Source organism: Populus euphratica, unplaced genomic scaffold (assembly GCF_000495115.2).
Source record: "Populus euphratica unplaced genomic scaffold, PopEup_1.0 scaffold19.1, whole genome shotgun sequence".
NCBI classification, from domain to species: Eukaryota; Viridiplantae; Streptophyta; class Magnoliopsida; order Malpighiales; family Salicaceae; genus Populus; species Populus euphratica.
Window position 1 is genome coordinate 180,631 of NW_011499853.1, and position 13,696 is coordinate 194,326.

Consider the following 13,696-nt stretch of genomic DNA (forward strand, 5'->3'; position numbering starts at 1 on the left):
ATTTAATTTAATTGAAAAGCAAAATTTAACAAAAACTAGAAAAGATTCAAGATAGCCCTTGTTATTTAAAAAAAATATAAATCTTATAGGAAAAGAGTAAAAAAAATATTAGAGGATGAAACATGAAAGGAGAAAAGAAGCTTAAAAAAGAAAAAAACAAATAAATTCTAATAAACCTTGCAAATCCGGATTAAACTCTCGAATGTATAATTCGTTAAATTTTTAATACAGGCTCAACTCAAGAGCTCAGCACCTAATTTGAAGATGAAATCAATAAATTTAATTCAATTTAAAAATAATATTTCTTTAAAAAAGTTAAATTCAACAACAAAAAAAAAAACTGTGTTAATTTTAAAACGACTAAAAAAATACCATGGAAAATGAATAAAAAAAATGCTAGCGGAAGGAAAGAAAGGCTAAAAAAAAAAAACAAAGAAACATGTGTTAGCTTTGTAAATTAAGGTTAATCTTTTGAACCCACAAACAATTAAAATTTATACCTAAACTCAACTAAGAAGCTAAACACCCAGCTAATTAAAATTTAAATGGTGAATTAATAATAAAAAATCAATATAAAAATATCTTGTAAGGTAAAAAAAATACATCAATAAAAAAATTAGATTGATAAAAAGAAAACTAAAGAATGATGAAATTACAAAAAAAAAAATTGCAAATTCCATCTAAAACAAAAAAAAACAATTAAAAGGATAAGAACAAAATTGGATAGTTGAAAATATCAATTGTGGATGGAATTAAAAATAATTTTTAATTTAATAAACTATTATATACTAAAAAAAATTGCAACAAAGAGAACATGGATGAAATTGAAAAAACCTTTTAATTTCATAACGTATTCTAAAATTTAAAAATTATAATAAAGAGAATAAAGAGAACAAATATGAAATTTTAAGTACAAACAAACTTTAAGAGTTGAATTGATTTTTTAATTATAATGTGAAAATCAAGTAAGAAAAAATAAAATAAAACAAAAGGCCACACGTGTCATACATATTGCTATAGTGCTACATGAACCGCCAATCCATGAAATGGACATTGAGATGCTTTAAAAGCTGTCTTAAAATCATGATTCTGGCCACTAAACAATGTTGCATGTATCATCTGAAGATGGCTAACACTGTTTATCTATTTTTTTTTATTTATCAAATTACTTTATTATCACCAAAAATAATCAATAACTATCTAATAACCACGTGTAAATGATAAAAAAGTCTTTAAGTCAAGATCATTGTTTTTAATTTTTAAATATCTTACTTGTTTAAAAATAAAGTTAAAGACTTTAAAACCTCTCGGTATAAACATTTTTTTTTAATCTTTGGATAACTATTAAGTAATCACATTGTCAAAGAAAACATAGAATTACTGTCCAACCCTTTCCTTTCAAATAATGGCCGGTGCATCTTATAAAAAATACCATCACACTTCTAGACCCAAAGACATATTACTTTAATCACAAAAAGGTAAACTCACTATTTCATTGTGGATTTTCAAAATAAAAAGTTAATACCATTTAGTATACAGTATAACTAGATACTTTCTGCGCTAAGGTGTGGGTTGGCTCAATTTTTTTGAATTATAAAAAAGCAATGACTAGGTGTTGTGTATATATATTTTTTTAAAATAGAAAAAAATCAACAGCTTTATATCATAGAAAAAATGGAAAAAAAAATACCAACAGTCAATTCTTAAGAATCCAAATGATAGACAAGGAAGCAGCTTAGTAAAGGCTAGGACCCAGGATAAAAATTACCGTGATGATAATGAAGTGTGAGTATCAAAATGAAATTATGAAAAAGTAGATGGACCCAATTGCAAAGTCGGTCGATATCTAACTTGTTTTAATCCTTAAAAATTCGATGAAATTACAAAAATACCAATGCACGTATGTAAATTTCCTAATCCAATGAAATGGGCCTTTCCAGAAATAGAAAATGGAAGAGCTGTTGAGAGGGGGCATGACTGTCAATTTATTAGGCTTCCGCGCGAACCAAATTAACAAAATGACTTTCAGCAGCAACCACGTCAACGCTTCATAAAACGACGTCGCATAAGGGCACCCTCTTGACCGGCAAGACTCGACTATTTCGACAACAGCCACTTTAGCATTGAATCCACATTCTCAAGTAAACTCTCAAGTCTCTCATCGCCCTCCACCCCCCATAGATCCACTACCACCACAGGAACGACAGCCACCTAAAAAATGACTAAACCACCGCACCTCATCCTCCGCCTCCTCGTCCTCGTTCTCGTCATCTCCCTTTCCACCGCCGAGATCAAAACACTAACAATCACAAACGACGCGCGAGCCATGATCCTCTTCGAAAAATTCGGATTCACACCAACTGGACACGTTACAATCTCCGTCCACTCCGTCTCCGTTGCCTCTTCTCTCAACGCTGGAAATCCAGTCTCTTCACGCCTCGGCTTTTTCCTTCTCTCCGAAGAATCTCTCCTTCAGGTCCTCCTCGAGATCCAGCAAAACCCTAACTTCTGCGTTCTTGATTCCCACTACATTCTCTCTCTCTTCACTTTCCGCGACCTCTCACCGCCTCCTCTCTCGTCTTTCAATCAATCTTATCCGGTCACTGCTCCAAATGAGTACTCCCTCTTCTTCGCCAATTGCGCGCCGGAAACGCGCGTTTCCATGTCTGTCAAGACCGAGATTTATAATTTAGATCGCGATGGGTCTAGAGATTATCTTTCTGCAGGGTTAACGCAATTGCCTTGGTTATATTCTCTTTATTTCCTCGCTTATGCTGGATTTTTAGGGCTATGGATTTATGTTCTGTACAGTAATAAAAGATCTGTCCACCGGATCCATTTGTTAATGGGGGGGTTGTTACTTATGAAGGCTCTTAATTTGATCTGTGCCGCCGAGGATAAGCATTATGTGAAGGTTACTGGGACTCCACACGGTTGGGATGTGTTGTTTTATATTTTCCAGTTTATTCGTGTGGTTTTGTTGTTTACCGTTATTGTTTTGATTGGGACTGGTTGGTCTTTTCTGAAACCCTTTTTGCAAGAGAAAGAGAAGAAGGTGCTAATGGTTGTGATTCCACTCCAGGTTTTGGCTAATATAGCTTCGGTTGTGATTGGTGAAACTGGGCCCTTTATTAAGGATTGGGTGACTTGGAATCAGGTGTTTTTGCTGGTTGATATTATTTGTTGTTGCGCAATTATTTTCCCCATTGTGTGGTCGATCAGATCGTTGAGAGAGACTTCCAAGACAGATGGGAAGGCTGCTAGGAATTTGGCAAAATTGCAGTTGTTTAGGCAGTTTTATATTGTGGTTATTGGGTACTTGTATTTCACGAGGATTGTGGTGTTTGCATTGAAGACGATTGCAGCTTATAAGTATCAGTGGGTGAGTAATGCTGCCGAGGAGACTGCTAGTTTGATGTTTTATATGGTGATGTTTTATATGTTTAGGCCTGTGGAGAAGAATGAGTACTTTGTTCTTGACGAGGAGGATGAGGAAGCTGCAGAGTTGGCTTTGAGGGATGAAGAATTCGAGCTTTGAAATGGATAGAAGTTGGGGTGATTCTACTGCTGCAAATTTAATGTTTTGCTGAAAAAATTTGCTGGGACAGGTCTGACATCGCAGCTGCCACTCGTAATTTACATTTAGTTTTTTGCAATGTCGTTTTCCTGCTATAGAAACTTTGGTATTTACTGAGTAGTGGCTGTATTTTTGGTTAATGAGTTTTCCATGTCGGAAGCTGATAATTACTTGTGCACTTCTTTATATGGTGTGTTAAAATGAAATGTCACGCATTCTGTTATCATTGAACTAGCTAATGACTCTTTCTAAACGATCTGTTAGGTGATACTATTCCTGTTTTTTTAGTACTTCATGTTATTGAATTCTTGTTTCCTGTAACTTGTACGTTTTGATGTTATTTAAACACGAGGATGATTGCACTGAAAGCCACATGTTGGAATTTCTTTTTCTTGTTTTCCCGTATTAATGGCTTTTCCAATAATATTGATTTTAATGTGAAGGTAATGAATCGCTCTCTTCTCACAGATTTGCCCCTTTGTTTCCAGATAGCATTTTTTCTCATTCTTCCCCAAAGTTTTGATATAGAATTTATTATTAGCGTTGTGCATTTGGTTACTAGTTCCGAATGGAAGTTTACTGATAGATGAACCAGGTTTGAATAAATTATCCTACGAAAACTGAAAAGAAGTTGTCATGTGTCTGAAACAGGAACATATCATAAATGTTCTCCTGCTGCTCATAAAAGAAATGTGTATGGTGCGAGTTTTAGGGAAATAAGATTATTACTTGTATGTACCGTGTGCACCTGCAAATTTCCTAGGAATGAGAAGCTTTATGGGTCGTGCCTGGTAATCTATCTGAAAGAAGTAAAGCATTGTGATGTTTGTTTCAAAGTTATGCTAGCTAGCTATCTGTTTGGTTTGGCAGCCAGTATCATCAATGGATTATTTATCTGCTGTTTTGGAGAGTTGTTTATTAATATGTATTGTTATAGAGCCAAGCCTGAAACTTCCTTATTAGTAGTCTTTCCTCTTGGAGATTCCCACCCCCTGAGCTCACTGATGATGCTGGGAAAAAAAATTAAGAATGCATCATTTCATCTCTTCTAGTTTTGGTTTTTATACTGAAAAAGCAATTCTATGCAACAGATTGCTTTTCCAGCTTTTATTAGCTGGCCATGCCATTAGGTTGAATGCTTAACGTATCTGAACTTGCATTTTACTAAGTTTTTTTAGGATATCTTGATTATCAAGCTTTCTCATCTTCAATTCCAGACCTTAAGGCATTTGGTCTGTAGTGCTCATGGTTTTGGATCTTTGTGCGGGGAATCAGTCATTGAGAGTGTATTTGATATTTGTATTAGTGGCAATGATTGTTATTTGAAAAAAACAAAATTTTATAAAAAGTATTTTTAGTTAGGGTTGATTTGAAAAAATACATGTTTGATTAAAAATATAGTTGAATAAAAAATAATTTAACATGTTTGATTAAAAATGTTATTGAAATTAAAGTTATAAAATAATTTTAATATATATATATATATATGATTTTTAATTTAAATATTATAGATTTAACCATTATTATTATATCATGAAATAAATAATATTTTATATAAAATATTTTTTATTGTTCTATTAAATTATCTATAATTTCATCACGTATGAAATATATCTGATAAGGGCTATAATTTTTATAAATTTTTTAAGAGCGCAATAACATCATATAAAATATAATTAAGTATAAAATTGAGAGCGCAATAACATCATATAAAATATAATTAAGTATAAAATTGAGATTGCAATAACATCATATAAAATATAATTAAGTATAAAATTGAGATTGTAATTAAATTTTATAAATGTTATGTCATTAAATGATTTTTATTTAATTTATATAGTGTTATTAAATAATATTTAACGTTAGTTTTTAAAATAAAATATAATAAAAAATAAAAAATAAAAAATAATTTTTTAATTTTAATTTTACTAAATAAATATAGTTTAATATATTTTTAGCTTTGAATTATACTTTATCCTGCCAAAACAGTAAAGAATATTCCCATTGTTCTGCGATTTCTTCCCGAAAAGAAGCAAAATTGTGCCTCTATGAAACCTGTGGCACAGCTATATTTCTAATAGTAATATCTATAGTTGCGGGTGAACCTCTTCCACAGCAACACTACTAAACGACCTCTGAGAGTGACGCGTAGTGGCCATGGAAGTTGGCACATGTGCATTAACTCCTTGCTGTGGGATGTGGCTGTCATGTCTTGTTGTCTAATGGGCTGGAACACACATAGTGATTGCTTGAACGTGGTTGGAACAAGAACCTGCTGTGTTAGCTTGTTATCGCATTTGCTGAATATATTTTATTTTAACTTGTTTTCCATTAATGGTAAAGTGGTATCGATTCCTTAGATTGACTCGAGAATCTCTTTGGTTTGTTTTTTTTTTCTCCCCACGATGAAAGAATCAATGTTCCGGTTGAAATGGTGTGCCAGGTGCGATTGAAAATTAGGGAGAGGCAAGAGCATGCCGCTTTCTGCAGCTGTTGCGCCAAAAGCTGAACGTGGATGGAAGTGCGGGGATCAAGAACTTCGCCAAGTTGTCATCGACCTTGTATTTTATTTGGAGTCCAGATTAATCCCATTTCCACAAAGGATTTCATTGTGATTTATTAGGTGGAATACTGGTGTTTAATTTTTTTATTTAAAAAATATTAAATTAATATATATATATTTTTTGATTTTTGACAATAACATAACCTAAAAAAAATACTAATTTAAAGCTAAAAGAAAATGTCGTTTTGTTTTTTTAATAAAAAAACAAGCTTATTTAGTTCTTTAAAGTGGACCGACTCCAAAGAGACCCTGGTCCAGTAGAGGCAGACCCCGATCCAATCCAATTCGGAATAACATAATTGCTATGTGGGTGAAATTAACAGCCACTCACAATCAAACTGAGGAGTAAACAAAAAGAAGAAGGTGAAATCAACAGCCACTCCCAAACAAACCGAGGAGCAAACCAAAAAGAAGAAGAAGAAGCCAATGAGCCTCAGATCAATCGCCATTTCCTCTCACAATTTGGATTCAAGTTTCCTTGTACGCGCGTACATGTCTATTTACCAAAGCATTATAACGTGTGGAGTTTTTCAATCTAGTAGTAGATATAGTTTATTCTGGATTATTATAGTAAAATTATTTATTTATTTTTTAATAAAACAAAAAAAATCTTGAGATTAGGGTATTTTGATTTTTTTTACTAAACTATTTATTAATAAAAAATTGTATAAGGGTGTTTATTTTTTTTGGCATGGTAAAAATATTATTTAACTCTTAGAATCTATAAAATTTAGAGCTGTTGATCAAAAATATTTTTTATTTTTCTTAAGTTTTTAAAAAGTAAAAATATTTTTTTATTTCTAGGATAAAAAAATTATTAGGTTGTTGGACAAGGGTATTTTTATTTTATTATTATTTATGTGTAGTTGAAGTACCTTTTTGGCCTTGAAAAAGATAAAAAAAAAGTTTATATGGGATAATTTTTTACTTTCACTCTGTTTTTTAAGATAATTATTTGATCCTAAGAGATGTTTTGTTATTTTTACTTTAATTTTTTAAATATTTTAATCACAAAAGCTATTGTCATCTACTCAAATACCCCATCAGATGGGTGATATCTGTGCCTTTTAGGTGGTGCTGTAATGTCACCTGGTGACCAAAGTTAATCTTACACTGTCTTTTTAGATATGCCACAATGTTCTTTTTTGCATAGTGAAGCGCATGACATTATATGGTGGTCAGATTATTGCTGATAATCATTTTTTCCTTTTTTTTTCTTTCTCCTACAAAGTAAAGTGCATGTTTTTTTTCAATTTTAGTCCTCATTCTTTTCCTTTCCTTTTTTTTTATTTTTTTTTTGAAATTTTTTCTTTCAATTTAGTCCTTCAGTTAAAATTTCTCATGTATTTTTTTTCATTTCGGTTCTTGTTATTTTGATTTTTGATTTTTTTCTTTTGGCTCTTTTCTTATAGTTTTTTTGGCTTTCAATTTCATCATTCAATCAATGTGTTTGTTGTTTTATTCTTTTTTAATTTGACTCTTATTTTTGAGTTTGTTTTTCTTTTCATTAAAGCTATTTCTCAGTTTAATTTAATCGTCCAATTAAACATTTTTGTTTGCTTTATATTTTTAAATTATTTTGTGTGATTTTATTTTTTTAATGTTTCGTCTTTCGCCTTTTGATTTTTTAGGGATTTGGCTTCGTGCAATCTTATTGTTCTACACTAGTTTTTTTTTTAAATATTAGTTTTGTGATTTTTCTCAAATTTTTTCTACGGGTTTATCTCAGTTTTGCGATCTAGGTCACAAGTTTTGCATGTCTTTTTTGAATATGAGTTATTTTTTAAATTATTTTGTTTGTTTTTATTTTTCAAGATATTATTCTAATTCATCTATAATTTTTTTATTTTTCAATATAAATAAATTTTAATTTTAAAATTAAAAAAATATTTTTTAAATAATATTTTTTATGTGCTCGGCCTTACATAATACTTTTATCTAGAGTATGAGTTTATTCAATCAATTTCATTTATATTTATTTTTAAGGTCATGATTTTTTATATAAATTTATTTCTTAAATTTAAATAAATAAATTTATAAAATAAAATTTAATAAATATTTTAATTTTTATAATTAAATATCTTAATTTATATTCATATCTGTATTCCACCAAAAACAAATTAAATCCTATCTAATTCTAGAAACCTACAAACCACTTTGATTATGAAATGAAGCTGTGCTGAAAGTGATCCTGGTGGCTATTAATCGATGTGACCGTGGCTGTGCCAGATGTTAGATGCCTACTTGTTTTCCTTCTATTCTTAATTCCCCCGAGAGCAGGTACTGAACCAGGAATTGTGAAGCTTTAAGGCTAATTAATGCGCCGAATTCTGAAGCATGGTTTGGCTCGGGGCCTTTGGCTAGGGGTTAAGATTACTAATGAAGAAACGAAGTTTTCTTCTTCTTCTTTTTTGGCAAAAGCAGCAATGATAGCAGATAGGAAAGCTACCTATTCCTTTAATTTTATTTTTTCTCTTAATATTTGGGAATCAGATATAAATTGGTTTTTAAAATTGATGACGAGGCGACTACGTGCTTAAGCTCCCTTGTATATATCGAAAATAAATAGTGTATGCTCACTCATGAGCTTTAGGGCAAGTATCTGGAATGGCTGCTTACTGCAGTGACATTTTTCTGATAACTTAAACTCATGATGATGATGATGACGATGACGAGGCCCATAGAAAGCACGCATGTTCTGGGAAGCATACTGATGAGCTGCGTTGAACCCAAGTTTCAGCAAAGCCAATGCTGTGTTTGGTGGATGTTATCATTATTCTTATCCCATCGTTTTCCTGGCCATGACTTCTTCTTATCTCTCATAACTGCACACTCGAATTCACAACATAACGAAAGCATTGCGCCATTAACATTCCTTGTTAAAATGGTGACAGATCAAAGGTTCCTTTTTCTCACTGTTTTTTTCCCCTCTCTTTCCCAGGAGAGATAAATGGTTTCCATTATGGGACGACCCCATAATTACCCAGCACGCTTTCTTGCTTCTTGGTAGCTGATCTGGTACGTACAATTGGAATGTCATGAAGAACAGAGGTACGTAGATATACAGTAGCTTGTATCCGCATCAAGACTCATTCAAGAAAAAGAAGAACAGAATCAAGACTGTTTGATAGAAAGTCTTTTTGCCGCAACATTAGGCTTTTCTCAGATAACTAGATAGACATTTTTGACCTAAACGGACCATTACAGTCTCTTTCACTGTTATTCGTTGCTAGCTACTTTGTTTACTTATTGGAAAGTGAAAAGGGGATCCGAGGGTATTAACATATTTCATTACTAATAGATGCTGGGATTAGAGTATAATAAGTAATTAATGAGAGACAAATTAGCTTATTCGTTTTTCAAAATTAAGCTTGAGCTATGTAAAATGTCTTCCGCAGTTTTTTCTTACTATTAATTTAATATATTTTCCACAGTTTGTTTATATATCTAAATCAGCAATCTTACATTTCAGATTCAAAGGTATAAAGGATGTCACGCGATGATTCATATGTTAGCAGGCTTATAGTTTTTGACCATGCTAGCTTATTGAAAACAAATAAATGAACAACAAGATATACATGCAAAATAAGATATTATTCTTCATTGCCATAAATATATATATTAAAAAAAAGTTGCGAAATTAGACAAAATTCCCATGATTTCTGACCAAAATAGGCAATTATCCGACCCATGATTTCTTCCACAGTTCCCCATCATCCGGCCTTCAGCAAAGTCATAGCAAGAAACAAAACACACTAATTAACAAACTTTAAAAAAAAACAAAGGAAACGGACGAAAGTGACTAATCACATCAAATTAATTACTGGTGAATGAGCTTAGTTAATCTTTTTGCTCGACGACATCTACCGTAGCAGTACAGGACAACAACCTATGAAAGATCCTAAACAAGGCACTGCAAGATATGTCCTTCACTTCCCTAAACACCAAACACCTCCCTTTACGACCACCCTTAACTTGATGATCTTTTCTCTTCTTTCCATGACTAGCCACCTTCTCTTTCACTCTCTCAAGGCACTTCTTGGTCTTCTCTGGCATACTTTCTTTTCTAGAAAACGTGTAGCTCCTCAGATACATCTGCCTGCAGGATATACTGTCCACCACTCTTGGGTGGCCATGCAAGCCATGACCAGCTACACGGCGGACAGATTTTATGAGCTCAGCATCAGGTTCTGCCCACTTGTAGAGGTTCACATAATTCGCTCGGACAGGCACCCGTGGGTCTCGCGTATCATTGACACAGTTTGATATGCAAACTGAGCTCATTTTATTTGTGGGTTTGGTGTTGTGATGTGAATTAATTTTGGTCTGACCATATATTCTTATAGCTTACAGGGCTTAGCTTGAACAAAACAGATATTTGGAGAGGCCGAGCGAGGGAGGGAGGGAGGGGGAGGGGGAGAGAGAGAGAGAGAGAGAGGGTGGATTGCTAATGGGATATGGTTATAGTGGGAAAGTGGAGATTTTATTAAGTAAATCTTAGCATAAGTGATAATGAATGTGTTTTAGGGGATTTTTTTGCGAGTGACGTGTTAAAATCTTTGTCAAAATAACTTTTTGACATGAGCCCACGTAATGGGGTGGCGGATTTGGAAGCGGAGATTAACCTAATTTGTTTGGTTAGTTGGCCTTTTAACGCATGCCCGATTGTCGTTGTTTGAGACCACTAAAAACAAAAAAGGGGTATTAGTGTCAACGTGAGAAAATATTAGTTATAAACCCCTTGGTATCTTATGTGCTGAGCAAAAAGTTTAATTACTTTTATATCCCGAGAATTTTAGTGAAATTAGGCTTAAGCCCCCAAACTTCTTAGACGTATATAAACACATGGACGTGGACTATATGGAGCGTGGAGTAAAAATGTATGTAGTTCTAAAATTCTCAAGAACTATCATATATATTTTAGCCACTCGAACTAACCAAAAAATGTGGTCTAATGTTAAAATTTTAAATCTCATTTTTCATAAAAAAAATCTTAGATTTAACACTTTCTAACATCCTTTTACAATTACCATGAAATCAAAAACTTATTAAAAAATATTGAGAAATATAACTTAATTGATTATGTTTTAAATTTATTTTATAAAAATTATTAGTTTAAATTTTACAAATTTTATGATTATTAAATGTAAATTTTATAAATTTTATAATTATTAAATGTTTACATGATTATTAATTTCAAAACTTATAATTTTAAAATTTATAAAATTAGTCGAGACACGTATAATTTAATCTAAACATTCATATTAATTAAAGAATTTATTAAAAAAGATATATATAAAAAAAAAGTTTAGAGCAGGACATAAAAGTTTTTTTTTTTTTCAATGGAGTTACAAATTCTAACTTTATAGAAAAACCCATTTTGAACATGACAACTTAATCTTCCGTCGAAGCTAAAAATAAAAAATAAAAAATAATAAACATATATGCATACATAGTAAATCCTCCGGTGACAGGTAATTTTGTCTTTTTTTAAATTATCTTTTTTCTATTATTATTTTTAGTAATTATTAATAATTACTTTCTTTATCATCATAAAATCTCTTTCTTTGCACATGTTAGCAAAACCCATCACTCTAATGTGATAGATAATTTACTTCATTGAATAGCTATAATCGCACGCAATAAATAATCTATTCCTGTACGATCCCGTTTCATGTTGACAACCTGATCCAGTCCAACGTTTTAAACTTTTCTTTTCAAAAAGTCCAGGTAACAAAGATTAAATGACCAAACAGCTACTATCATCATCCATTAACTAAATTATATTCAACAAACTTGTTAGAAGCTCACTTGTGGTTTGAGCTGGATTACTTGCATTTGGATGTGATTATATACGGAGACAACAGGCAGATACAGGTGGTTATACAGGAGTTACAACTGTTCAAGACTAGAACTGTCTCCGATCAATATAAGTGTGTGTGTGTGTGTGTGAAGAAAGTGATTTGGCAATTGATGAGAGCTAGCAGAGGCCAAGATGTTGACAGTAGATGGGAAAAATATCTTGAAAGCGAATGCAAATCAATTAAAACATGACTAGACTGACTTTAAACAAGGATAATTGGGATTGTTCGCATGAAAAATACTGGGTTGACAAGAAAGTGATGAAGCCGCAGCTTTATGTTTAGTTTCTTAAAGTTGTTGCCGGAGAAAGTCCAGCTGATGAGTTAATCTTGATGGGGTTGGCAGATTAGGTATGGGCAACGGTTTCATGCAAAGCCCTTGTGATCAATTTTCGCATCTCATAATTCCCTGTGACATGCTGGGACATTCCATTTCTGCTAATTTCTTCCAACTATAAGCGTTTACCAAGTCTAAAAGTATATGAAATGAGGAAAAATACACGTGAGCATACACATATGTAACCGGCCACAATAAGCAGATCGAGGACACCGTGACATATACACAACCAACCTGCTGGTTGATTCATCATCAGAAATATATTGCCGGATATGCCTCAACTTGCTAGTCGATCATATCTTCTCTATATGCTAATCTAAATGACCCGGGGCTTGCTTTTTCTTCTAAACGAATTGCTTTTAGCTAACAAAACTGGGTCGGCCCATGAGCTGCTTATACCACATTAAGATGTGAATTCTATGCAGTGAGCTGGATCACTAGCATGCATTATGTGTTGGGGAAGGGTGAATATTGGCTATGAGGTGCAATTGACGTTAGCATTCTTCGAACTACTCAAAGAGTTTGCTATACACACACAGTTCTGGGAGAACGTAAATGATTCAAGAAATTATAGAACTTTCTTATTCGCTTTTTTTCTCTTTCTTCTTTCTTGCCTTTTCATCCTTCATGTTCGCTAATTTTAGAGTGTAGAGATTAGAATCTTTTTAAGCACAGGGAGTAGTGACTAAATTGAGTAGTCTGTGTAAAAGGAAAAATAAATATCAAGCGTATTCAATAACATGAAAAGCATTGAAACTACCGTAAAAAACAACTATGTTCTACAGTAACATGAAAATAGTGTATTCAATAACTGATATTGGATTTGTTAAAATAATTAAGATTAAACATAAAAAAGAGACTAGAATTATGAATAATCTGCATATTATGAATGCTTAACCTTAACCTAAATACAAATAAAGTATATATAGATTAAACTAAAAGTACTATTCTATCCTTAATAAATAAGACTACATAAATATTATTTAACATCTCCCCTCAAACTCACGATGCGGCAGCTACGAGCATTGAGAGTTTGCCAACTAGAAAACGAAAACGAGAGATGGAATGTGCCTTGGTAAAGAAATCTGCAATCTGCAAGGAAGAAGGAACAAAAAGCAAAGCAATGGTGTCATGCTTGAGATGATGACGAGTAAGATGACAATCGATCTCATTATGCTTAGTTCGCTCATGAAAAACCGAGTTGTGAGCAATCTGAATAGAACTCTGGTTGTCACAATACATAGGAGTAGGATGAGAAAAGAAAACTCCCATATTAGCAAATAATCAACGTAACTAAACAATCTCTTTGGTAGTAGATGCCATGACATGATATTCTGCTTCGGTGGATGATTGAGAAA

At 32.4% G+C, this 13,696-nt stretch overlaps 2 protein-coding genes across 2 annotated transcripts; one reads left to right on the plus strand and one right to left on the minus strand.

Annotated features, from left to right (window-relative positions):
• Window positions 1-2,028: 2,028 nt before the first annotated feature.
• LOC105122058 (protein GPR107) lies at window positions 2,029-3,898 on the plus strand. Its single transcript, XM_011020963.1, has one exon. The coding sequence runs from the start codon at window positions 2,219-2,221 to the stop codon at window positions 3,536-3,538; it is 1,320 nt and encodes a 439-aa protein (XP_011019265.1). The 5' UTR covers window positions 2,029-2,218; the 3' UTR covers window positions 3,539-3,898.
• A 5,821-nt stretch (window positions 3,899-9,719) lies between these two features.
• Window positions 9,720-10,556, minus strand: LOC105122059 (uncharacterized). Its single transcript, XM_011020965.1, has one exon. The coding sequence runs from the start codon at window positions 10,422-10,424 to the stop codon at window positions 9,981-9,983; it is 444 nt and encodes a 147-aa protein (XP_011019267.1). The 5' UTR covers window positions 10,425-10,556; the 3' UTR covers window positions 9,720-9,980.
• Between the last annotated feature and the right edge of the window lie 3,140 nt (window positions 10,557-13,696).

Excerpts from the sequence above, each read along its gene's own strand:
- LOC105122058 (XM_011020963.1), top strand. The coding sequence starts at position 2,219 with ATGACTAAACCACCGCACCTCATCCTCCGCCTCCTCGTCCTCGTTCTC.
- LOC105122059 (XM_011020965.1), bottom strand. The coding sequence starts at position 10,424 with ATGAGCTCAGTTTGCATATCAAACTGTGTCAATGATACGCGAGACCCA.